Below are 24,431 nucleotides of genomic sequence, written 5' to 3'. Positions count from 1 at the left end.
TTATTCATATAATATACTGCTTAAAAGGATCTTTAAAGTAGCCATTTCCCCCTTATTGTGATGTAAATCCGAGTCAAACAGCTTCTGAAATTAGAAAAAAATGGAGGTCGAGGCTTGATTTCGTCCTTAGGGAATTGATTGGATCATTGGGCGTTGCTAACAAAATGGAGGACACGAGACGCGATAGCCCCGCCCTCGTGCCATAGCACATGACAGGAAGAGAAGCAAAGTCGTTTCGAGGGGAATTTATACACATGAATTTTAAAATAAAATAATGTAGTGCACCGATAAATCATTTATAATAAACATTACAAAAATAAGACATTTTTGATTTCATGGCGACTTTAAAGAATATCATGGTATTAGCATGGTGGCAGCGTCCAAAATTCACACTAGGCACGTATAAAACATTATTAACCCTCATCCTTCCCTCGCACTTTATAACAAACATGGGTCAAAATGACCCGAAGCTCTAAAATTATACTTATTTTTTCCTTTGTCCAAAAAAGCCTTTTTTATTTAATTTTGATCATATTTTTTCTATTTTTTAATGCAATTTTTTTGGAGTTTAATTGTTAGCTTTTATTTTATTTACCTTTAAATTACTATTAAATCCATCCATCCATCCATTAATCTATCCATTTGTCCGTCCAACCATCCATCCAAATATCCATCCATCTGTCCATCCATCACTCCATCCATCCATCCATCCATCCATCCATTCATCCATTAATCTATCCATTTGTCTGTCCATCCATTCGTCTGTCCATCCATCCATTCGTCCGTCCGTCCATCCATCCATCTATCCACATATTCATCCATCTGTCCAACCATCCATCCAAATATCCATCCATCTGTCCATCCATCACTCCATCCATCCATTCACCCGTTAATCTATCCATTTGTCTGTCCATCCATTCGTCCGTCCATCCAGCCATCCATCCATCAATCTATCCATTCGTCCATCCATCCATCCATCCATCCATCCATCCATTCGTCCGTCCATCCTTTCATCCATATATCCATCCATCCATCCATCCATCCATCCATCCATGAGTCCATCCATCCGTCCATCCATCAATCCATCCATCCATCCATCCATCCATCCATCCATCCATCCATCCATCCATCCATCCATCCATCCATCCATCTATCCATTTGTCTGTCCATCCATTCGTCCGTCCATCCCTTCATCCATATATCCATCCATCCATCCATCCATCCGTCCATCCATCCATCAGTCCATCCATCAATCCATCCATTAATCTATCCATTTGTCTGTCCATCCATTCGTCCGTCCATCCATTCATCCATCTGTCCAACCATCCATCCAAATATCCATCCATCTGTCCATCCATAAATCTATCCATCCGTCCATCCATCCATCAGTCCATCCATTAATCTATCCATTTGTCTGTCCATCCATTTGTCCGTCCATCCATCCATCTATCCAAATATTCATCCATCTGTCCATCCATTCATCCATCCATCCATCCATCCATCCATCTATCCATTCGTCTGTCCATCCATTTGTCCGTCCATCTGTCCAACCATCCATCCAAATATCCATCCATTTGTCCATCCATCAGTCCATCCATCCATCAATCCATCCATCCATCAATCCATCCATCCATCCATCCATCCATCCATCCATCCATCCATTAATCTATCCATTTGTCTGTCCATCCATTCGTCCATCCTTCCATCCATCTATCCAAATATTCATCCATCTGTCCATCCATTCGTCTGTCCATCCATCCATCCATCCATCCATCCATCCGTCCATCCATCTGTCCATCCATCTGTCCATCCATCAATCAAATGACACAAAGCCCTAAAATTATACTTATTTTTTTCTTTGTCCAAAAAAGCTTATATTTAATTTTGATAATATTTTTCTATTTTTTAATGCTATTTTTTGGGAGTTTATTTGTTAGCTTTTATTTTATGTACCTTTAAATTACTAGATTTTATCGATACATAATAAATAAATAAGAATTTAAGCACATTCTTTCAACTTCAATTCAAAATAACTCAGAATTTCATGCACAATCCTTTTGATTCAGCTCAAAATAACATAAATTTGATGTCTTTGCTGACCTCTTGTGGAAAAAAGATAATATAACATGCTATGTCATAACTCTAGCCACTAGATGTCCTTATAGCTCTATATATGGATCAAATGAGCTGTTCCGCTGGGTCCTAAAGTCAGTTCTCTTCAGAATGCATTCAGATACGCATGCAGACATTATAAAATCATGTTTGGTAAAGTCTTAGCATTTTTAGTTTGAATTTTGAGCATTTTTAGGTTTTTCTATGTGCACTGAAGCATTCCATTCATTCCCAAGGGGGGTCAAATTGACCCGTGAGGGAAGGATTTGTTACTTTTTTACATTTAATTTTTTGTGCATTCGTGGTTCAAGTGCGACAAAAGTCTTGGACCACTCCAATGAACTCTCAATTTCTCAGGTTTGGGTCAAAATGACCCGAGGGAAGGATGAGAGTTAAAATCAACTAGTTAGTGGGTTGTCTGGTGGAAGCCCTGTAAAATCAAGCAGGATTCGAGCTAAATATTTATAGCGCTATTTAACTCGCGCCATCTTAAAGCGAAACGCACAGAAACCAGCGAGTAGCACCGCAAACAGTGTACAGAGATAGAGTACTTATAAGAATATCATGGTACGAGCATTGCATGGCAATAGCAGTTTACGTCCCTGTATAATTAGGCTAACTTAGCATAACAGGGTGAAACCGTGCGCTAACGTTTTCTGAAAGCTATTTCAGAAGCTAAAAATGCTACACTCATGACAGAACCAAAAACCTCCATCTGCATGTGTACATTAACCAGCAATAAGAAAACACTGAGAGTCCTACAGAAGTTAGCTCGAAAGGTGCTTTAGCATGCTAAATCACTGCTAGCAGGCTAATCTACTTCAGTTCAGTTCATGTTTTCTTAAAAACGACACCTTCTCTTGTAACCGCTAACATTCCCTTATAGTTTTTATGTACTCCAGACACACTATATAGGCCATGTTTGTTTTTTTCCTCATTCGATTGAAGTCCCTTAGGGTTCATTTTGCTCCTGTAGCCAATAACACCTGGCCCGCGGTGCGCTAATGATAACGTTATTATTACCGACCTGCTCCCTTCGTCACCACCAGCTTGGGTTTGCTGCGGGCGCCGTCTCCTTTGGTGGTGTAGGCTGCCACGGTGATGGAGTAGGTGGTGTCAGGCTGCAGGCCCCCGATGACCATCTCCTGTGTTTAATGGACATGGAGAGGGAAGTTAGCGCTGTGTTAGGGAACTGAGTTTTTTAAAGACTTTACCACATGTCACCTGCACAGGCCAGTCAGTTTCCCCTCTATCCAATGTCACGCCGCAATCTGTGCCTGCCGTCTTTTCTCAAAGCATATTAACCTCACTTTAATCACTTTAATACAAAACTTTTGATTTTATATATATATATATATATAATTTATATTACGTTTAATAATATTATATATTAAAGTAAATGATTTGTTACAATTATATACATTTGTAAAGAACATAAGTATATATATATATATATATCAATTCATCCATCCATACATCCATCCATTTATCCATCCATCCATTAATCTATCCATTTATCCTTCCATTCATCCATCCATTAATCTATCCATTTATCCTTCCATTCATCCATCCATTAATCTATCCATTTATGCATCCATTAATCAATCTATCTATCTATCTATCTATCTATCTATCTATCTATCTATCTATCTATCTATCTATCTATCTATCTATCTATCTATCTATCTATCTATCTATCTATCTATCTATCTATCTATCTATCTATCTATCTATCTATACATATATCTTTCCATTCATCCATCCATTAATCTATCCATTTATCCATCCATCCATCCATTAATCTATCCATTCATCCATCCATCCATCCTCCATTCATTCATCCATGCATCCATCCATTAATCTATCCATTAATCTATCCATACATCCATCCATTAATCTATCCATTAATCTATCCATTTATCCTTCCATTCATCCATCCATCCATTAATCTATCCATTTCTCCTTCCATACATCCATCCATTAATCTATCCATTTATCCATCCATCCATTAATCTATCCATTTATCCATCCATCCATTAATCTATCCATTTATCAATCCATCCTCCATTCATTCATTCATCCATCCATCCATCCATTAATCTATCCATTCATCCATCCATTTATCCATCCATCCATCCATCCATCCATCCTCCATTCATTCATCCATCCATTAATCTATCCATTTATCCATCCATCCATTAATCTATTCATTTATCCATCCATCCTCCGTTCATTCATCCATCCATCCATCCATCCATCCATCCATTAATCTATCCATTCATTCATCCATTTATCCATCCATCCATCCATCCATCCATCCATCCTCCATTCATTCATCCATCCATTAATCTATCCATTTATCCTTCCATTCATTCATCCATCCATTAATCTATCCATTTATCCATCATCCATTAATCTATCCATTTATCCTTCCATCCATCCATCCATTAATCTATCCATTTATCCTTCCATTCATCCATCCATTAATCTATCAATTTATCCATCCATCCATTAATCTATCCATTTATCCATCCATCCATCCATCCATTTATCCACACATCCATCCATTAATCTATCCATGCATCCATCCATTAATCTATCCATTTATCCATCCATCCATCTATCTATATATCCATGCATCCATCGATCCATCCATCCATTTATCCATGAATCAATCCATTAAACTATCTATCCATCCATCCATTAATCTATCCATTTGTCTGTCCATTCATTCGTCCGTCCGTCCATCCATCCAAATATCCATCCATCCATCATCCATCCGTCCATCCATCCATCCATCCATCCATCCATCCATCCATCCATCCATCCATCTATCATCCATCTATCATCCATCCGTCCATCCATCCATCCATCCATCCATCCATCCATCCATCCATCCATCCATCCATCCATCCATCCATCCAAATATCCATCCATCCATCATCCATTCATCCATCCATCCTTTAATCTATCCATTCGTCTGCCCATCTATTCGTCCGTCCATCTATTTGTCCATTCATCCATTTGTCCGTCCGTCCATCCAAATATCCATCCATTCATCCATCCATCCATCCATCCATCCAAATATTCATCCATCTGTCCATCCGTCAATCAATCCATTCATCCATCCATCAGTCCATCCATCCATCCATTAATCTATCCATTCGTCTGTCCATCCATTCGTCTGTCCATCCATTTGTCCGTCCATCCATTCGTCCATCCATCCATATGTCCATCCATCAATCTATCCATTCGTCCATCCGACCATCCATCAATCCATCCATCCCTCCATCCATTAATCTATCCATCCGTCCATCCATCCATGTATATTAAATACTTTCTTTTATAAAATATTTAAAATATAAATATTCATATAAATATTTAATTGTATTAAATCATTAAGAATTGTTTCTATCGGTCCCTTAAGGTTAATGTTTCTCCTGTATCATAATGAATGGAATTTTTACACAATTTAATAATTACATTGATAATGAGAATAAACAATTGTTCACCCACACACACACACACACACACACACACACATATTTATTATATTATAAGTATTTCAATAAATAATACATAAATACATACTATATCGATATATTCTGCAGCATGGCTCATTATTATTGGCATTTAGCGTGTCATCCAGTTTGACCGGGTTATGGATTACGATTCCTGCTCATCTATAACACATGTCTGTGAATTAATTCAACACAGCCCGAGCAAACAGAGCGTCAGAATAATGAATTTCTCGGGGTCGGCCGGTAAGCTGTGCACACACACACACACACACACACACACACGCCCTTCTGACAGGCCCCTATTTCCCAATATTTCACGTGAAAGCGTGTGAGCTTTGATCAGCGCGCATGACGGAGAGGAAATTAATGCCAAAGCGCCCGCGGAGAGAAAAAAGCACCTGCGGATCCGGCAGCTTCCAGAGAACTGAGCTTCACTTCCAACCTGTGCATGCAATCTCCGGGTTACACAAATGATCCATTTATAATAAACACAACTCCATTTCTTCAAAAGGTAGCACAACATCACAGCACAAAACACACACTCGTCCATGCCAGGCATAAAAGAACCCTGATGTTACATCATTTCCCCTGTGCACCATTAATATTTTACAAATTGCACAATGGACGCGAGGTTGCATTAGTTGTTTTCGCTCGGTGACAAAAATCGGCACATTGTAAAAAAATCTCGCAATGCAAGAAGACTCTTTACATGAGACTGAAGACTTCTGACACTAGAGCTCTACCATGGTGGGTTTGGGCCGGGTCTGATGTAACATCACAGGTTCTCCGGTCAGCCGACAGCCATACTCACATATTCAGCTGTGTCGTCCATTTCCCACTAACATCCCCCACCCGGGAGGAGAAAGAGGGAGCGCGGTTTAAAAGACAGACAGAAAGAAAGAGAGGAAAGCGTAAGACGAAACAAGGTAAAAGTGCCAAGGAAATGGAAGAACGGCAGAGTGTTTTTAAAGTAGGTCAGTGTGGATTAGGGTGAAAAAAATCGTGAAGATTGAAGACGAGGCAGGAAATTGAGCGGCCGCCGCTATCCGAGCGTGTCATTCCTGCTGTTTTTTTGTCATTTCATTTGGTAAGAGTATAAAATAACTTCTAAGAAATATGTCAAATGCAGTGCAAAATTAATTTGATGTGGAAAAGTATTGGGATAATTCACCTCAAGATACTGTATTGATATTTTTACACCTACTATATTGACTATTTTAGTCGCATGAATATTTAACCCTCTGGGGTTATGCGGGTCAAAAATGACCCGAAGCGTTTTATAAAAAAATGTTAGCTTCATCGGAATGGTCCGAAACTTGGTGACTTTATTGGTACTTGGGAAATGAACACTCAAAAAAATTGGGGACAGGATTTGAAAAGTCTAAGTGGTCGTAAAAAAAATAGTCACACTCAGGACCTTTGGGTCAAAAATGACCCCCATAGGAAATGAATGGGAAATTGGCAAAAATATGAAAATACAGAGTTTTTGTGTGCGTACAATCTACAAATCAGCCACGATGCAGAAAAAAGGGACTCAACAGTGAAGGGGTGAATCTCTAAAACATCAAGAGTGCAAAACAGACAAAAAAACTCACACACACAAAAACACAATTAGCTTTTGGAATGGCACGCGTTAATTTGTGTGTGCGTGTGTTTTTGTGTGTATAAGTATGTGTATGTGAGTTTTTTTGTCCGTTTTGCACTCTTGATGTTTTAGAGATTCACCCCTTCACTGTTGAGTCTTTTTTTTCTGCATCGTGGCTGATTTGTAGATTGTATTCACACAAAAACTCTGTATTTTCATATTTTTGCCAATTTCCCATTCATTTCCTATGGGGGTCATTTTTGACCCGAAGGTCCTGAGTGTGACTATTTTTTTTTTTACGACCACTTAGACTTTTCAAATCCTGTCCCCAATTTTTTTGGGTGTTCATATAGCAAGTACCAATAAAGTCACCAAGTTTTGGACCATTCCGATGAAGCTACGATTTTTAATTTTTTTTAATAAATCCACTATAGTGGTAAAAATGTGCTATTGCGTGATAAAAATGCTCAATGTGTCCACCGGATGGCACCGATCTCATTAAAAAAATTGCTTTCATGAGGCCTAGGCTTGACTCTAAAATGAAATACAGCTTTAATAAAAAAAAAAAAAAAAAAAAGAATATATATATATATACATTTTTTTTATATTTAGTGGGAAAAAATGGGTCATAACTATTGCATAAATATTAATTATAAATCATAAAATTATCTCAAAACACCAAAAAAGAAAAGAAAAAATATTATTGAACAAAAATATATTTAATTGATTTTACTCAAATCTTTTTTATCTTAATCCCGCCCTCGGAAGGTCCTGAGTGTGACCCATAAATGAAGAACCCCAGAGGGTTAAAACGAACAAATGAGATTCATTGAAAAACTAAATTTGAGACCAAAACAGAAAAACTGGACATATTTTTGCACTGAGAATAATTTAAAAAAAGTTATTTAAATGATTCAATATGTGATGACAAAATATTTACTGACTTATTAATTTGATTAAATATACTATAATACTAATATATACTAAAATGACACTTTCTATTCATAAAATTCAATTCAGTAACATTAAGTCAGATCATGAGAAACAAGTAAAAGATCGCAATATGTCACCGTTCGTACAGAGAGTAAACATAGAATCATTGTATCGAATATCAACTGATTCCCACTGTGAACGACTCCATCATAAACACAAGAGGCATAAATTCAAAAGCCTCGGTCACGGTTTGTTCAAAGCTGTAATATTTGCAGCTGTGAGGAGAATAAGGCGCCTCGTATCTGCTGTTTTCATGACAGAAGCTTGTATTATAATTTTAGGTTGCAGCCAGAGGCGCTCGTTGCTTTTTCTTCTTTCTTTTTGCCGCTTGTGCTTTTAAATCAAGTCTGAATTGTGACCGCAATGCTCAAGTGCCTCGTGTTTTTGTGGAGCTCTCGGGGCACTTAATACGGCAGACATAATCAGCTTTTGTTGACTTTATCTATGACACCAGAGCCTTAGAGGTTAAACTTATTAGAGGTTTGACTAAACCGTGCAGTTCTAATGGCTGATAAGATGTTTTCGACCGCTTGTGGAAAGCATTCTAGAGGCTATAAAAGAACTTCACAGATTAAATTATTTGTGAAAGGATTTTCATACGTTTGCTGCAGTGGGCATGTGAAGACTTTAAACCGCTTTTGCTGCAACAGTAGCATAACAATAGCTAATTGGCTACCAGTTAACTCGCCGTTTGTTGACGAAACATTGATAATCGCGCTAACATACCTGTGCATCGGCTAGCATGACGTCCTTGATGAGGGGCAGGCCGCGGGATTCGCCGTTCTCGACGCGGACGTAGTGCACCTGGTACCCGCGGATCTGCCCGTGCTGTTTCCCTGGCAACAGGGAGCGCCACATCACCTTGATGGCGGTGGAGTTGAGCACCTCGACCTCCACTCGCCGAGGGGGGGCCCCGGGAACTGCGGGGGGAGAAGATGACACGCCGTGAGGGATTTTTACATATAGCACGGTGGTTTTTGATTGTGCAAAACTCACCAATATGATGCTAGTGTGTTACGATACACACGATTTTTGCTCAAATCACTAACTCTTAGTTTGAGCGATAGTAAGAAGGGATATTTGCCTTAGCGTTTTCATCATAATACGGACATAAAAGTAAATTAAAACATGTTTTAATTACACACAATTAAAGCCCAATTACCACTCACTCGAGTAGACATTTTTCGCTTTTTACCAATTTTAAAGGGTTAGTTCACCCAAAAATGAAAATTCTGTCTTTAATTACTTACCCTCATGTCGTTCGACACCCGTCAGACCTCCGTTCATCTTCAGACACAAATGAAGATATTTTAGTGTAAATCTGATGGCTCTGAAAGGCCTCCATTGGCTCAATGCACGGTTCACTCTCAAGACCCTTAAAAGGTACTAAAGACGTCGTTACAAAGTCCATCTCACTACAGTGGTTCTAAAATAACTTTATGAATGGGCGTGAATAGTTTTTGTGCGCAAAAAAACCCTAAATAACGACTTACATAGTGATGACGATTTCAAAACACGGCATCATGAAGCTTCGAAGCGTTATGAATCAATGAGTCGATTCAGCGGTTTGAATCGGCAAATTTTAGCAGTTTGACATGCGATCCGAATCATCATTCGACTCACTGATTCATAACGCTTCGAAGCTTCATGATGCCTTGTTTTGAAATCGTCATCACTATGTAAGTCGTTATTTAGGGTTTTTTTGCGCACAAAAACTATTCTCGCCGATTCATAAAGTTATTGTAGAACCACTGTAGTGAGATGGACTTTGTAACGACGTCTTTAGTGCCTTTTAAGGGTCTTGAGAGTGAACCGTGCCATTGAGCCAATGGAGGCCTTTCAGACCCATCAGATTTACACTAAATATCTTCATTTGTGTTCTGAAGATGAATGGAGGTCTGACGGGTGTCCAACGACATGAGGGTAAGTCATTAATGACAGAATTTTCATTTTTGGGTGAACTAACCCTTTAAGGGCCAGTTACGAAAATGTTTCTTCCCTGATGAGACTCTGAACCACTCGGATTTGAAGGGAACCCATTTTTCTACCAATCCACCAATTTTCATCATGAAAGTCCATCAAAATTAGTTTTACAAGCAAAACGCATTTATTAGTATCTTTACTCTATTATGATTTGACAATTACCACTCACTTGTCTAGGCATTTTTTCCCTTTTCTTTTCTACCAGCTTTAGGGGCCAGTTTCAAAAATATCCAGCAATTTTCATCATGATAGGGAAGAAAAAATTTATCAGAACTATCAGAATTTGTTTTACAACCAAAACACATTTAGTCTTTAATGAACACAGTTAAGAAACAATTACCATGCACTGGTCTAGACATTTTTCATTTTTTACCAACTTTAGGGGCCAAATATTTCTACCCTGATGAGACTCTAAACCACTTAGATTTGAAGGGAACCCATTTTTCTACCAATCCACCAATTTTCATCATGATAGGGAAACAAAAAGTCAATCAAAATTAGTTTTACAAGCAAAACGCATTTATTAGTATCTTTACTCTATTATGAACACAATTAAGACACAATTACCACTCACTGGTCTAGACATTTCCCTTTTTCCCCCCTTTTTTTAGGGGCCAGTTTAAAAAATATCCAGCAATTTTCATCATGATAGGCAAACAAAAAAATCAATCAGAATTTTTTTTAACAACCAAAACACATTTAAGTCTTTAATGAACACAGTTAAGAAACAATTACCACGCACTGGTCTAGACATTTTTCATTTTTTACCAACTTTAGAGGCCAAATATTTCTACCCTGATGAGACTCTAAACCACTTAGATTTGAAGGGAATGCATTTTTATACCAGTTTTCATCAAAAAGAGACATAAAAAGTTGATTAAAATAGGTGTTTTACTATTGAAACACTTTTATTAGTATCTTTAGTCTTTAATGAGCATAATTAAGACTCAATTACCACTCATTGGTCTACACATTTTTCACATTCTACCAACTTTAGAGGCCAGTTTCGAAAATATCTCTATCCTGATGAGACTCTGAACCACTTGGATTTGAAGGGAACCCATTTTTCTACCAATCCACCAATTTTCATCATGATAGGGAAACAAAAAGTCAATCAAAATTAGTTTTACAAGCAAAACGCATTTATTAGTATCTTTACTCTATTATGAACTCAATTAAGACACAATTACCACTCACTGGTCTAGACATGTTTTCCCTTTTTTCTGCCAACTTTAGGGGCCAGTTTCAAAAATATCCAGCAATTTTCATCATGTTAGGGAAAGAAAAAATCAATCAGAATTTGTTTTACAACAAAAACACATTTAGTCTTTAATGAACACAGTTAAGAAACAATTATAACGCACTGGTCTAGACATTTTTCATTTTTTACCAACTTTAGAGGCCAAATATTTCTACCCTGATGAGATTCTAAACCACTTAGATTTGAAGGGAATGCATTTTTCTACCAGTTTTCATCAAAAAGAGACATAAAAAGTCGATTAAAATGGGTGTTTTACCATTGAATCACTTTTATTAGTATCTTTAGTCTTTAATGAGCATAATTAAGACCCAATTACCACTCATTCGTCTACACATTTTTCACATTCTACCAACTTTAGAGGCCAGTTTTGAAAATATCTCTATCCTGATGACACTCTGAACCACTTGGACTTAAAGGGAACGTGTTTTTCATCCAATCTACCAATTTGAACAAAGCTAGCAATCATGGTTCCTGAGATATCATACCCTAAACATGGCTTCCCAGACGTTTTTTTGACTGTTAAAAAAATATGAAAAGTTAGAATCTACATGACATATTTTAAAGATAGTCCCAAATAACACAAATCTCAGTAAGGACAATAACATACATAATTCAATAAGTCAGAGTCAGCACAGACAGAAAGAAAACAGTACCAATCCTAATTTATCACCTTAAGACTGCACAAAGCACCCACCTCAAAACGGCTGAAAAGAAACTAAGCCCTAGCGTCTCAGCTAGTATGTACATTCAATTATGTGAAACCAGGTTACTGATTAAGCGCCCATCTTCAGGGACATTTAATCAAATGTAATATCACACCCCCATATACCCAAGCAACCATTTCATCCCCTTCCATTTCACTATCATTCTTATCTGAGCTCTGATCAATTTGCTGTCTGCAGATCTGCGAGCTAATGAAAATCCTTTTATACGAGGCCTTGATGTTTAATACCTCCGGTCATTCAGTACTGCTGTAAGGAGGAGACAGATTTCCTGGACGGTCAATAAAAGGGGATGTACTGTATTTTGGGGCCCCGCTCATCCGTATAAGATGCTTTAACGGTACAAGTCTCAGAGGATGTGACTGTCGTAACATATCGCTACTCAAATAACTCCATGTTGTGGGGTTGGTCAAATAAGATTTCCCAGCCGAGGTCTTGGGGAAGCATTCCCTCCCTCTCGGCCCGCCTACAAAGGTTGACCAGCCTGTCAAAACCATCCATCGTAGGGCGGCCCACAGCGCCAGTGAAAGGCTATGCTCCGTATTGATTACTAGCTTGTATCCCGAACTAGCGCTGTCAGTCACGGAGAAAGACTGCTGTCACCAGGGAACGTCCGACACAATTTCTTACTCGGGCTGGATTTATTTCAGTGCTCATAAGCTGTCCGAGTGCTTTTACAAAGAGATGTGACAGATGAAAATGATGCTAAGTCAATGTTTCTTCCATCGCATAATGCTAGTCAATAGATCAGCTCCCAAAAAGAGTGAGCTGTCTACACAGACATATAATCAACATTTCTCTCACCTCATCCACCATCTTGAATTTATTTTCTCACTAAGCTTGGCTAGAGACCATATAAGGTCACTAGAAAAAGAATGGGGGAAATAAAACCAAATACAGTGGCTTTAGAGAAGTAAGCGTTACAGTAAAATACAGATTTTTAATGCGTGAATTGAGCTAAAGACGCTGATTAATTTTACATGTTGTAAGATTGTATTGTTTGTATTGCCTTGAAGGGTAATCATGACATGCTACGATGCCTTAAAGGATTAGTTCACTTTTAAATAAACTTTTGCTGATAATTTACTCAACCCCATGTCATCCAAGATATCCATGTCTTTCTTTCTTCAGTCGAAAAGAAATTAAGGTTTTTGATGAAAACATTCCAGGATATTTCTCCATATAATGGACTTCAATGGGCTTCAAACGGTTCAAGGTCCAAATGACAGTTTCAGTGCAGCTTCAAAGGGCTTTAAACGATACCAGACGATGAATAAGGGTCTTATCTAGCAAAACGATCAGTTTCTGTGAGAAACCGAGCAGTATTTATGCTATTAACGTGATCGAACGTGATCATCTCTGAGCTCCGCCATAACTTCCGCTAAGTGATGTCAAAATACGAGCGTGGTCATAGATGTATACGTAGATGCCTCATTAGCGCCTGCAGGGATCAGTAGAATGAGGAATCTATCGATATATCTATGACCATGGTCGTATTTTGACCTCACTTAGCGGAAGTTATAGTGGAGCTCAGAGATGATCACGTTCGTCTGATAAGAGGTAAAATAATAGCAAAAATACTGCTCGGTTTCTCACAGAAACTGATCGTTTCGCTAGATAAAACCCTTATTCATCATCTGGTATCGTTTAAAGCCCTTTGAAGCTGCACTGAAACTGTCATTTGGACCTTGAACCATTTGGAGCCCATTGAAGTCCATTATATGGAGAAAAACCCTGGAATTTTTTCATCAAAAACCTTAATTTCTTTTCGACTTAAGAAAGAAAGACATGGACATCTTGGATGACATGGGGGTGAGTAAATTATCAGCAAAGTTTATTTAAAAGTGAACTAATCCTTTAAAATGCTGTCTAAGTTGGACATTGATTATTTGAATAATTTTAAGAGGCCTTCTTTACTTTCATTTGGTTTAAAAAAAGGCAGAAACTTGTATAATTTCCAGTTAAAATATCTAATAAAGATAAACGCACTTGAGAAGCAACATTGCATAATATACTAATCCTTGTTTTCAGAGAATGTGCCTTTAACACGAGTGTATAATCACTGGCAGATTTTCACAAAATCAAGACAAAATACACTTCTATTCAAGATGCAATCAATGAAAACAAGTCTTAGTATTTTCCAGTGTTGCTTCTCAAGTAAATTAAAACTCAATACAATTTTTAGCGATTAATGTTAGTCGAGGTTTCAGTACCGTCCTCGTCTGTGCGGCAGAGCAGCGGCTCGCTCTCGGGGCCCGGACCCACGCTGGTGGAGGCCGCCACGGTGACTCGGTACATGGTCCATTTCTCCAGCCGCTGTAGCACGATCTGGTCGGAGCTGGGCGGCACCGCCGGCTCCTCCACAGGCTCCGTGCTGACCTCGGCCCCGGCACCCACCACCGCGTAGCGCACTATGTACCCGGCCAGCGCCCCGTTCTGGCTCTCGGCCGGCGGAGGGCGCCAACTTACCAGCAGGGTGGTGGAGCTGGAGCTGGAGCACTTAATGTCTTGAGGGGGGGCGGAGGGCTCTGCTCAGGTTTGGGAAGGGGGGAGAGGAGGGGTGGAAAACAAAAAACGAAAAGATGGGAAAGAGAAAAAGAAAATGATAAAAGGGAAAAACCAACTGAAAAACAAAACAAGCAGAGACACACTGAAACGTAAGAAAAAACGAGGAAAACAAAGGGCAAATGCAAACAGAAGAGCTTGGTTTTGAAGGTGTCGGGTGTTTTGCATGCATAAATATGAAGCATGAAGGTTTAACTTTGGCTTGATTTTCGTGTCAGATCTAGAATTAACACCACAGATGTCGGGCGCAAGATACAGATAAAATAACTGGGGTCAGAAAAATTTTCTTTTTCAGACCCCCTTGCCATATTAACTCACTAAATGTTTTCAGAAAACAAAGACTTTACGTCTTTTTGCTTCTCAAGTTAATGTATAATATTTGTAGTGGAAAACAAGACAAAAAAACTAAGTAAGAAAAGTGTATCCAACTATAACCGCCTGTACGCGAGCAAAAGATTTAGCCCATCTTTCACAGAGAATACCCTGGGCTCTCAGGATATATTTCCACCATGAGGGGAAAATACATCACATTATTTGCATTTGAATGAAGGCCATTCATTGCGGTATTTCGAGGCGTTTTTGTCGAGCACTTCCCCTGCACATATCAGAAATTACAACGTCTGTGCCGTTCTAAATCAATATAAAAGTGTCCATGCTTACTAAATGCTTGCGCATATGAATGCATTATACCGTTTAAAGGCCTGTAACATTTATCTCCATTGTAAATTGAACATTAAAAGTTACTCTGTCACACTGATCCCTGAAGCTACAAGTAACACAAATGAATGAGGGGGGAAACGGACAGATGGGGATAAAACATATTTGTGACTGAAACTCAAATGGATGAGCACCATCGTTGGAAAGCAAAACAAAATCATTCAAAACAGATTACAGGAAAATGAGCAAAACTCTCTGCGAAATAATGGCTGGAAAAGAAAATGTTAGGAGGACCCAAAATGTCAACTCAGAAGAATCATGGAAAGCCACCAAGCTTCAAACACAAAAGGAAAACCATTAAAAAACAGCAAAAACCAAAAGAAAGCGAAAAACACAAAAGCATTTTCCTGTACATTATACGTACCTGACTTCTTCAAACACTAATTTTTAAAGACTTTCTTACCACAAGCACCCGATTCGAGGGAGACTATATTTCCCTAGAGTCGGCTAGGTTCGGCCCTCTCCCTCAACTGCTGAGCTCGCCAATTCAAACTATTTACGTTTATTTAGTTTAGTCCATTTGTTGAGTCATTTGGCCTATAATGTGAATGTTTTTGGGGCTGGAGGGAGAGAGTGTTCCCTGTGCTTTCATCAGGCTGCACTATTCATTGTATACACTAGCCTGAGGGTCCACAAGATTGAGATCAGGGTGCTAGCACCTCGCTAACATCCAACTATCCATACCCATGCAATATAATCCCCCCTTTACTTTTAAAACACCAAAACCATTCCCTTTTGTGCTTTTGTTTGAGAAATGGTTAACCGATTTGTCCCAACACCAGGCAACTTTTATCATAGGTGTCACCTGTCCCAGAGTTCAGCGAGCGATTCTATTCAGAGCCCTGTTTATTCACCAAATGGGCTTATGGGATTAAAGTTTGACTGGATTTTCATCTTCCGTTTGAAGATACATTTTGACGATGCACTTCCTCTCTTGAAGAGTATTTGCATTCACTTCTTGCAAATCGACCTGGTTTGAGCGCGGAAAGAAAATTTGGTATCTGAGAGTTGCAGAACTACCTGAAGGTTGAGACTCATGATTCTGGGACTGTATTATACATCAAACGCAAAAAAGAGCCTTGGATTTCAGTGGTCGAAAGGAAATCACTCTTCAAAACCAAGGGTTGAGCCTTAAAACCAAAATCAATGCATTAACTGTCATAATTAATGACTTAACCCTCTGGTCCTCTTCGTTTAAGGGTCAAAACTGACCGAAGCCTTAAAATGTAACCCCCACCCCCAAGAAAACCAATGTAAATTATTTTAGTTCAATAATATTTTTTGATTATTATTTAGAATTTTGAGGGTTTTTTATGATACTATGCAATATTTATACTTTTTTTATTAGCTATTTTTCCCCATTGAAAATAATAATACAAATGTTCTAATATATTTTTAAATTATTTTTAAATTAAACAGTATTCCATGTTAAAAAAAGATGAGGCATTTTTGAAGGTAGATTAGTGCCATCTGGTGGGAGTAAAAAAAGAAAAACGGATATAATACTCTATTTTGATCACTAGATTCCTATATAACTATATAAAGTGGCTTATAAATTCTCTAGTGTTTTTTTTATTTTTTTTATTTTTTTAGTCACCCCTACATTGCTGTACACTTTTTTTCTGGATCATGGCTGATTTGTGGTTTGTATCACCAAAAGATTCCCTGAGTTTTTGTATTTTTGCGTATTTCCCATTAATTTCCTATGTCGGTAATTTTTGACAAGTGTGACTATTTTTTTCCTGACCCTTTAACATAACCGAATCATCTCCATGATTTTTCTGTGTGTTCACATAGCTAATGCGACAAAAGTCACCAAGTGTCATCCCATTGCGATGAAGCAAAAAAAAATTAAATTTCAAAACGCAAAATGTTTCGGTCATTTTTGACCGAAGAGGACCAGAGGGTTAATAATCCAGATACGTGCCAAATGGTGGCACTGCTACGAGAAAATGCCTAATTAAGAGATGAAAACTACTGCAATTACAGATTTGTTTGGATAAAAAGGTCGGCATTCATTTATGAGTGCAACAACTGTTTGAAGCTGAAATGGGACCTCCATGATGTTCTTGCACCAAACCCAAGATGAAGATTGGTGCGGAAACCCTTGCCCCCAGTTTGTGGACCCTCTATGACCATGTTTGAAACCTGAGCATCAATCAATAGCCATTGACTCTTAAGCGCATTTCCCAGAATGCCACTGCCACCCACTTGGTCAAGGCAGGAGTGTCTATCTCCACTAACCCTCAAGAGTTTGGACACATCCCCCAACATTTAACATCCTCCAGGGTAAATCAACAAGTGTTAGGGGATATGGAGGGTGAGGTGAGTACTCTCTGCCGGACCATCGCAGGGGATTTGGTTCGTTACCGTGGGCTGACCCACGAACAGTGACCTGACTGAGCGTCAACTGAACAGCACTGTACCAAAAAGAAAACAAACACAATACACTTTCCTTTCACGCCTTCATGAGGAAGACCAGTCCGCCAATTGGTGTAGTGCAAAATAGATCAACGAAGAGGAATCTCTTGAGTTGGATCTGGCCAATTAGTGTATAAACGTCTTGCGAACTCTCGGTGAAGACACTCTTTCTAGCTTGCGCAAGGGATTTGGACCAACTCCGTTGGAGTATACGACAGTTCTGCACCGTGTCAAGTTGGTATGAAAAGGTGTGATGGCAGACTGGGATTCCTCCGAACGGCGGTCACTTACCTCACGGGAATCCACACTGTAATGTTTATGTGTTAAGTTGGGGGGCATTTGTGCTAAATTGCTTCTAACCGTCCGAGCTTGTCGCCTCCCTGACCTTGTTATGGGTAAATCTGCACTACTTTAGTTTCTGCTCAAGGGAAGACGTTGGCAGATGTAGTGAACCACGTCTCCCATCTGTGCGAGACCCTGAGGGACAAAGTCCCGTAACTCAAGCAAGAAGCCTACGGTCGTCCCACCGGGATACTTACTCTCACCTTTAGTTTAATGGATTTGCTTTGGCAATGCTAAGTGCTGTTGCTGCATGTCGAGCTTGTCACGGAAAATGAAACCCCGACAGGAAGAGCAAAAAAAAAAAAAAAAAATCAAATGCTGAAGGCTGTTTCCTCAAGTGTGTTAGAATAAACCAAACTGAAATGAAACAAAGTGAACTTAAATCTGTGTCCTGAACAGAAATGAATTAAAACCAGGTGACATCAAGCTGGAGCAGGTGAGCTTTAGTTTCATTTCTGGAGACAAAGTGAAACACGGAAGAGCTAGAAAACAAAAGGGAGGTAAAAAAAGTGCACTGCATTGTTCCAGAATACAATATATGAAGACACAAACAGCAGGACGGACATATAGAGATGGAACAGAAGAGGACACACACAGCGTACAACGTGCATTAACAGAGCGCCCCCCAGGGGTAGGGGGAGGTAATACATGCATTCAGTGCTCGCTCTCTCACGCTCAGGTGATACGTTGTGTGTCAGTGCAACAGGTTCATTGCATCTCAGCACCCCCTCAACCAAACCCCATCCCACCCATTCTGCACCAACAAGCTGCACAGGTAGAAAAAGAAGATGAGTTAAAATGGGCCGTGTCTGCCATGACTTTCTGGCATCTTCCGCCCACTGTATGTGTGTCCAAGTCTGGAGGTTTGAAAGGTCCGCATATTTTTTTCTTAGCTGGCTTGGAAAATTGACTGCACACTTCCGCCCCTCATTGAAATGTTCTGTGCTCAATTAAACTGAAGTTAACTAAATGTTATCATTCAGAGCTACCACAATTAAACTCTGGAACTTTTCACTCAGACTGTTGTGCTTTGAAACAAAAAGCTCAATATTAAATAAGAAAAGACTGATGCATTTTCTCATGCTCTCAGACATTCGGACCCCTCAGTAACTGCAATATTTTAGCACAGGGCACATGCCAGCTGCAAGGTTCCCCACAAGCACTGATGATTTCATGCACCGAATCATGATGCGACTCAGCGAGGGTGTATTTTTAGGCCGGAGGCTTGAATAATTCAACTGGTCTCCCAGCGTAAATGCTGACTACCTGCAGGCGCCAGCGGCCACTGACTGCGCTGCTTTCAGTAATACACAGTGAGGGACTAGATGTGGTGGAAAGCCATGGCAGACCCCAGAGTCAATAATATTTTGTGTGCTTCACTCGCATGGGAGGGAAAAAGTGCATTTGCTGTTGACACATGAAAAAGAAATACGAACACAGAAGAAAGAAGGGAGCGTGCTGGGGAGCCAAACGGCACGCTTGCTGCAGATCAATCAGCCCACATTGATTTGTTTGTTTCACATGTAGGAAATCTCTGAAGTACATAACTGTGACATAGAGAGACCCAGATGAAAGAATCACCAAACAAAGAAGAAAAAGAAGTGTGCGAAACCATCCTGCCAAGGGGCGAGGAATCCATTAAACTAAACAACACAGGTCATTTAAAAGTTTAGGTTTAACCTTTAGACGCTTTACACAAAAAATAAATTATGTATAAAACATCAAAGTCAGAGGGTCTCATTCATGCAACGCAAGCTGAACAAATTGCGCAAATCATCCATACAACCATTCTTGCATAAACTGGTGCATTAAACTCAATGCAACGATTTACATAAGAATGTTTTTACGAATAATTTACACAAATTTGTTCCGCTTGTACTTATCTTCTCTTAAAAAAACAATTTGTCAACATGCACAGAGAGAAATATTCAAAATCTTTGAGTGTTGGCAAGTCACTTGGAAATATTCTCAACAAAACAACATCACCTTTGCTGCCTGTATGCAGCAAGACTCTCTTCTGGCTCAAAGATGATGCTGGTTTGCAAACAAACACACCGCAAAGGAATGAGGTAAAAAAAACAAGAGCTATTGCCAGAAACCTGAACCTGTCAAAAATCAGGGACCAGACTATGATCCAGTCTTTAACACATATCTGCTGCAGACACAAGCACACCATTATCATTTACTCTTGACATTTCTGGAGTCAATAAACAATATCCCTGGATTGGGAAATGGTGAAGGTTACAGTGGCCCTTTCAAACAATGTGTTGTTGTATCCCAACCCCATCGAAAGCTCAAAATAGCCATTATGTCTTGGCATTTCCCAAACAAAATACAATATTAGACCCCCCAACCCTTCATTCGCATCCTTAGGAAAGGAAATGGACTACATACTGGCTTGGGATGTCCTTTGGGATATTTCATTGGTGAAGGCTCCAATGCCCTTGTTGGAGACGGCAGCCAGAGAGAAGTAGTACTCTGTATTAGCGCGTAGGCCCTCCACCACATAGGAAGAGGTTGGACCGAATGTTTTCTTTACCTGTTTGGTGGGAAATAATAACAGTTCAAAACTGGATGCGCGACAGTGCTCCTGACCTTATATTTCAGAAGGTTTGTTGTTGAGGAGGCACCTGAGGTCCTTGGCTGCCCTCTTTGTAATGCAATTCGTAACTGATGATTCCCTCTTTCTCGAAGGCTGGTTCCCATGTTAGCTCGACGCTTGTGTCTGACACCTCACCGACCTGGAAGTTTGTCGGCTGGCCAGGGACTACAAATGGAGCCAATGTTGACAGTTTAATAGACATGAAATGAAACCAAAAGAAATTTACAACTATATATTTAGTGTTTGAGAAAACATTTACCCCTGTGGCAACTGGGTTAGATCAATTACCAGGTGAAAATCACTCAAAACCCAATCACTCATCTTGCTACATTTTTGACTCCCCAACAGTAAAAATGGACAAATGCTAAACATTGTCTAACTCAAGACCGTGCTATATTGTTAGCTCACCGAACACTGAAAACAGGTTTTTTTCAATGGCTAAACTGACTTTGTTACACCTTTAGCTAACCCAATACTAAAAGAAATGTCCAATCGCTAAACTCCCCTTGCTACATTGCTACCCCACCAAGCACTGACAACAGACATTTTCAATTGATAAACTCCCCTTGCTACATTGTTAGCCCACCAAGCACTGACAACAGACATTTTCAATCACTAAACTCCCCTTGCTATATTGTTAGCCCACCAAGCACTGACAACGGACATTTCCAATAATTAAACTCCCTTTGCTATAATGTTAGCCCACCAAGCACTGAAAACAGACATTTTCAATTGATAAACTCTCCTTGCTACATTGTTAGCCCACCAAACACCGACTACAGACATTTCCAATCGCTAAACTCCCCTTGCTACATTGTTAGCCCACCAACCACTGACAACAGACATTTTTCAATCGTAAAACTTACTTTGCTACATCCTCAGCTCACCCAAAACAACAATGGACATTTCCGATAGCAAAACTCACCTTGCTACATCTTTTGCTCAGCCAATACTGAAAATAGGCACAAAAAATTGGCAAACAAACCTCCTTGAAGCACTTTGACATGAATGGGATCTGAGAAGGGTCCGTCTCCTACGGACGTGAAGGCCAGCACTCTGATGGTGTAGGTCTCTGAGGGCACCAGACTCTGAATGGTGGTGATCACACTGTCCTGTACATTGTGGATCTGCCACATGCTCATGGGCTGAGATGGGTCCATGGTGTAGTACACCCGATAACCCTTGATCTGTCCATTGGGCTCCTCGGGTTCATCCCAGCGTACCATCATGGTGTTCTGAGAAATTATACGGGCTTGGATATTTCGCGGTGGGCTGGCGGGAGCCTGCTCCCCAGTCCTAGCCTCGACTGGTTCACTGGGCGGGCCCTGGCCAATGGTGTTGAAGGCTGACACGCGGATCTCGTAATCGGTGTTTGGAGAAAGTCCTCCAATGCTGTAGCGAGTAGTTGTGATGGACTCCACGGTCTCGAACTTGCTCTCGGGAGACTTGGCACGATACTGGATGATGTAATGGGAGACGGGCTCAGGGTTGCCACTGTCCCAGGTGATGGTGATACTGGTGGCGGTAGTTTCGGTTACGACAGGAGTACCTGGAGGTTTCGGCAAAGCTGCAGTGGGGGACAATAAAAATACTGTAGCCATTACTGGAACTAGAAAGCATTTGAAATATGGCTCGATGCAATTGATTCTTACACTTGACAATGATTTGGGCCACAGCCTCGATGATGCCCAGGCTGCTCATGGCCACGCAGGTGTAGTTGGCCGACTCGCGGACACTATTTAACTCCAGAACGTTCCTGCCCACTGGCATCTCGTCCTCGGGCGTCAGGTCCTCAGAGTTGAGCATCCACTTGACGTAGGGCATTGGCGATCCTACTGCGACGCAAGTGATGTTGACGCTACCGCCCGGCATTATCTCGTGGCTGGTGGGCAGGATGGAGAAACGTGGGGGCACGCGACGAACTGCAAAGGGCGGAGGAATGGTGACAAGAAAAAGAGAAAGAGAAAGGTAACAAGACACGTCGATGAAAATGAGCCTTTCTTTAGAACGTACATGATGTTGTCTAAAGAGAGGACAACAAATTATAAAAAAAATGAGACTAAACAAACTTCACTTGGGTTTATACAAATTAAAATAACAATAAAGTAACTAAATGAACAGAACTGCTTCACCAACAATATAGATTGACATTAAAGCAACAAAGTCATAGCAACAAGGTTCCAATGACCAATATTTGACCCATCACAGCACGATTAATCGCACAAAAATCTATTATGAGTTTCTCATCTTTAAAATTAGATCTCTATGTGACCTGTAACTACAGTAAATGAAATGAAAAACCTGCATTACTGTTAAAAAGTGGACAATGTGAAGAGAAAATATTCTTTGTAGCAGTAGGGTATAGAAAGTGTGAAGTACGAAACTTAATTGGTAATTTTTCTACCTATGCCAAAAGAAGCCTACATATGTACATACACGTTGGTACGTACATGCACTACTAATGGTAAGCCCCTCCAAGAGAGACTAAAGATGAGAAACCTTAATCAGATTTTTGTGGTTGAGAGTAGATCAACTGGACAAAGCCTTTTTAAGATCTGACACGCTTCCATTGATAGATGCAGCTGTCATTTTCACAGACATCATGCAGAAATAGGTAGAGGTCAACCAAAGAGTAAATGGGAACAATAAAACCAGAGAGAAGTATTTGAGATAAAATGCATAGAGGAATATAACTGAAGGGTCGCTAGCATGCCCAGACAAAAGACAACTGGAGAGGGGGAAAAAAGAGAAATATAAGAGAATAGAACGCGCAAAAGAGCGAGAAAGAGGAAGAAAGGGAAGGGTTGGGAAAAGGAACGAGGGGGGAAACCCACTTCAATGCAGAGAAAGGATTTTTTTATCGTCTCCAGCCAATATGACGTAATGTGACAGGATTGTATTGTCACATTGCAGTCCTGGCTAGACATAACACAAAGTTTTATGGCGGAAATTCTGGATTCAGTCAATAAGTAGCTGTCAGTTCAACTCAACTAACTACCACACACATCAATAAAACAAAGAAAAAGAAAGAAAATGATTTCAAATTAACCAAATAAGGGCACATGACTGGTACAGATGCTAGTCTACAGTGATGACAGCGATGCACCTCAACTACCGAGATGCCAAACCTACACACGAGAGAAAAGATGAAGGATCTGTAGGGGGAAAGGGTAGGATATGAGTTATGGCGTAGATGAAGTTGGCCAGGTTGTGAAACAGGCCTTTTTTCATAGCCTGTCTGGCATGTTCATTCTTGGTAACCTTGCTTTTTTGATATCACTCATTGAAAGTCAAGGTCTGATGGAAACTCTAAAATATATAGACACTGTTCCAATACCTAGGCAGTTCCTTTCCAACTGCAAATTCTACAGAAAGACCCAAACTGTTGCCAATTCAGTTTGACATTAGCATGTTGCTAAGCTAATTTACGAGACATTCTAACAAGAATTTAAATATGACAGCTCCAAGTATTGCATAAAGCAGCACATTTTTAATAAGCTTTCTGCAATTGATTCTGGGATTGACCTTTTACCAGAAGGACACATTCAAGGTTGTCTTAGAACTTAGGGTACATGTTTTTGATGTCTTGCTAGGTTTTGGAACAGAG

General features: G+C 39.8%; 1 protein-coding gene across 13 annotated transcripts in view; it reads right to left on the bottom strand.

Annotated features, from left to right (window-relative positions):
• ptprsa (protein tyrosine phosphatase receptor type Sa) overlaps positions 1 to 24,431 on the bottom strand; it is a 268,495-nt gene that overhangs the window by 48,734 nt on the left and 195,330 nt on the right. For 10 of the 13 annotated variants that reach the window (XM_079807164.1, XM_079807157.1, XM_079807163.1 and 7 more), the window contains 8 exons: positions 22,477 to 22,746; positions 21,810 to 22,391; positions 20,853 to 20,989; positions 20,617 to 20,761; positions 14,391 to 14,705; positions 8,938 to 9,131; positions 6,445 to 6,471; positions 3,140 to 3,257 (listed from right to left, as the gene is read on the bottom strand). In XM_079807164.1, the coding sequence (XP_079663290.1) occupies positions 3,140 to 3,257; positions 6,445 to 6,471; positions 8,938 to 9,131; positions 14,391 to 14,705; positions 20,617 to 20,761; positions 20,853 to 20,989; positions 21,810 to 22,391; positions 22,477 to 22,746 (1,788 nt within the window). The remainder of the gene's footprint in view (positions 1 to 3,139; positions 3,258 to 6,444; positions 6,472 to 8,937; positions 9,132 to 14,390; positions 14,706 to 20,616; positions 20,762 to 20,852; positions 20,990 to 21,809; positions 22,392 to 22,476; positions 22,747 to 24,431) is intronic. The other 3 variants (XM_079807158.1, XM_079807166.1, XM_079807160.1) reach the window with 1 other exon arrangement.

Source organism: Gobio gobio, assembly GCF_949357685.1.
Source record: "Gobio gobio genome assembly, chromosome: 24".
Taxonomy (NCBI): Eukaryota; Metazoa; Chordata; class Actinopteri; order Cypriniformes; family Gobionidae; genus Gobio; species Gobio gobio.
This window is presented reverse-complemented; position numbering and strand designations above follow the sequence as displayed.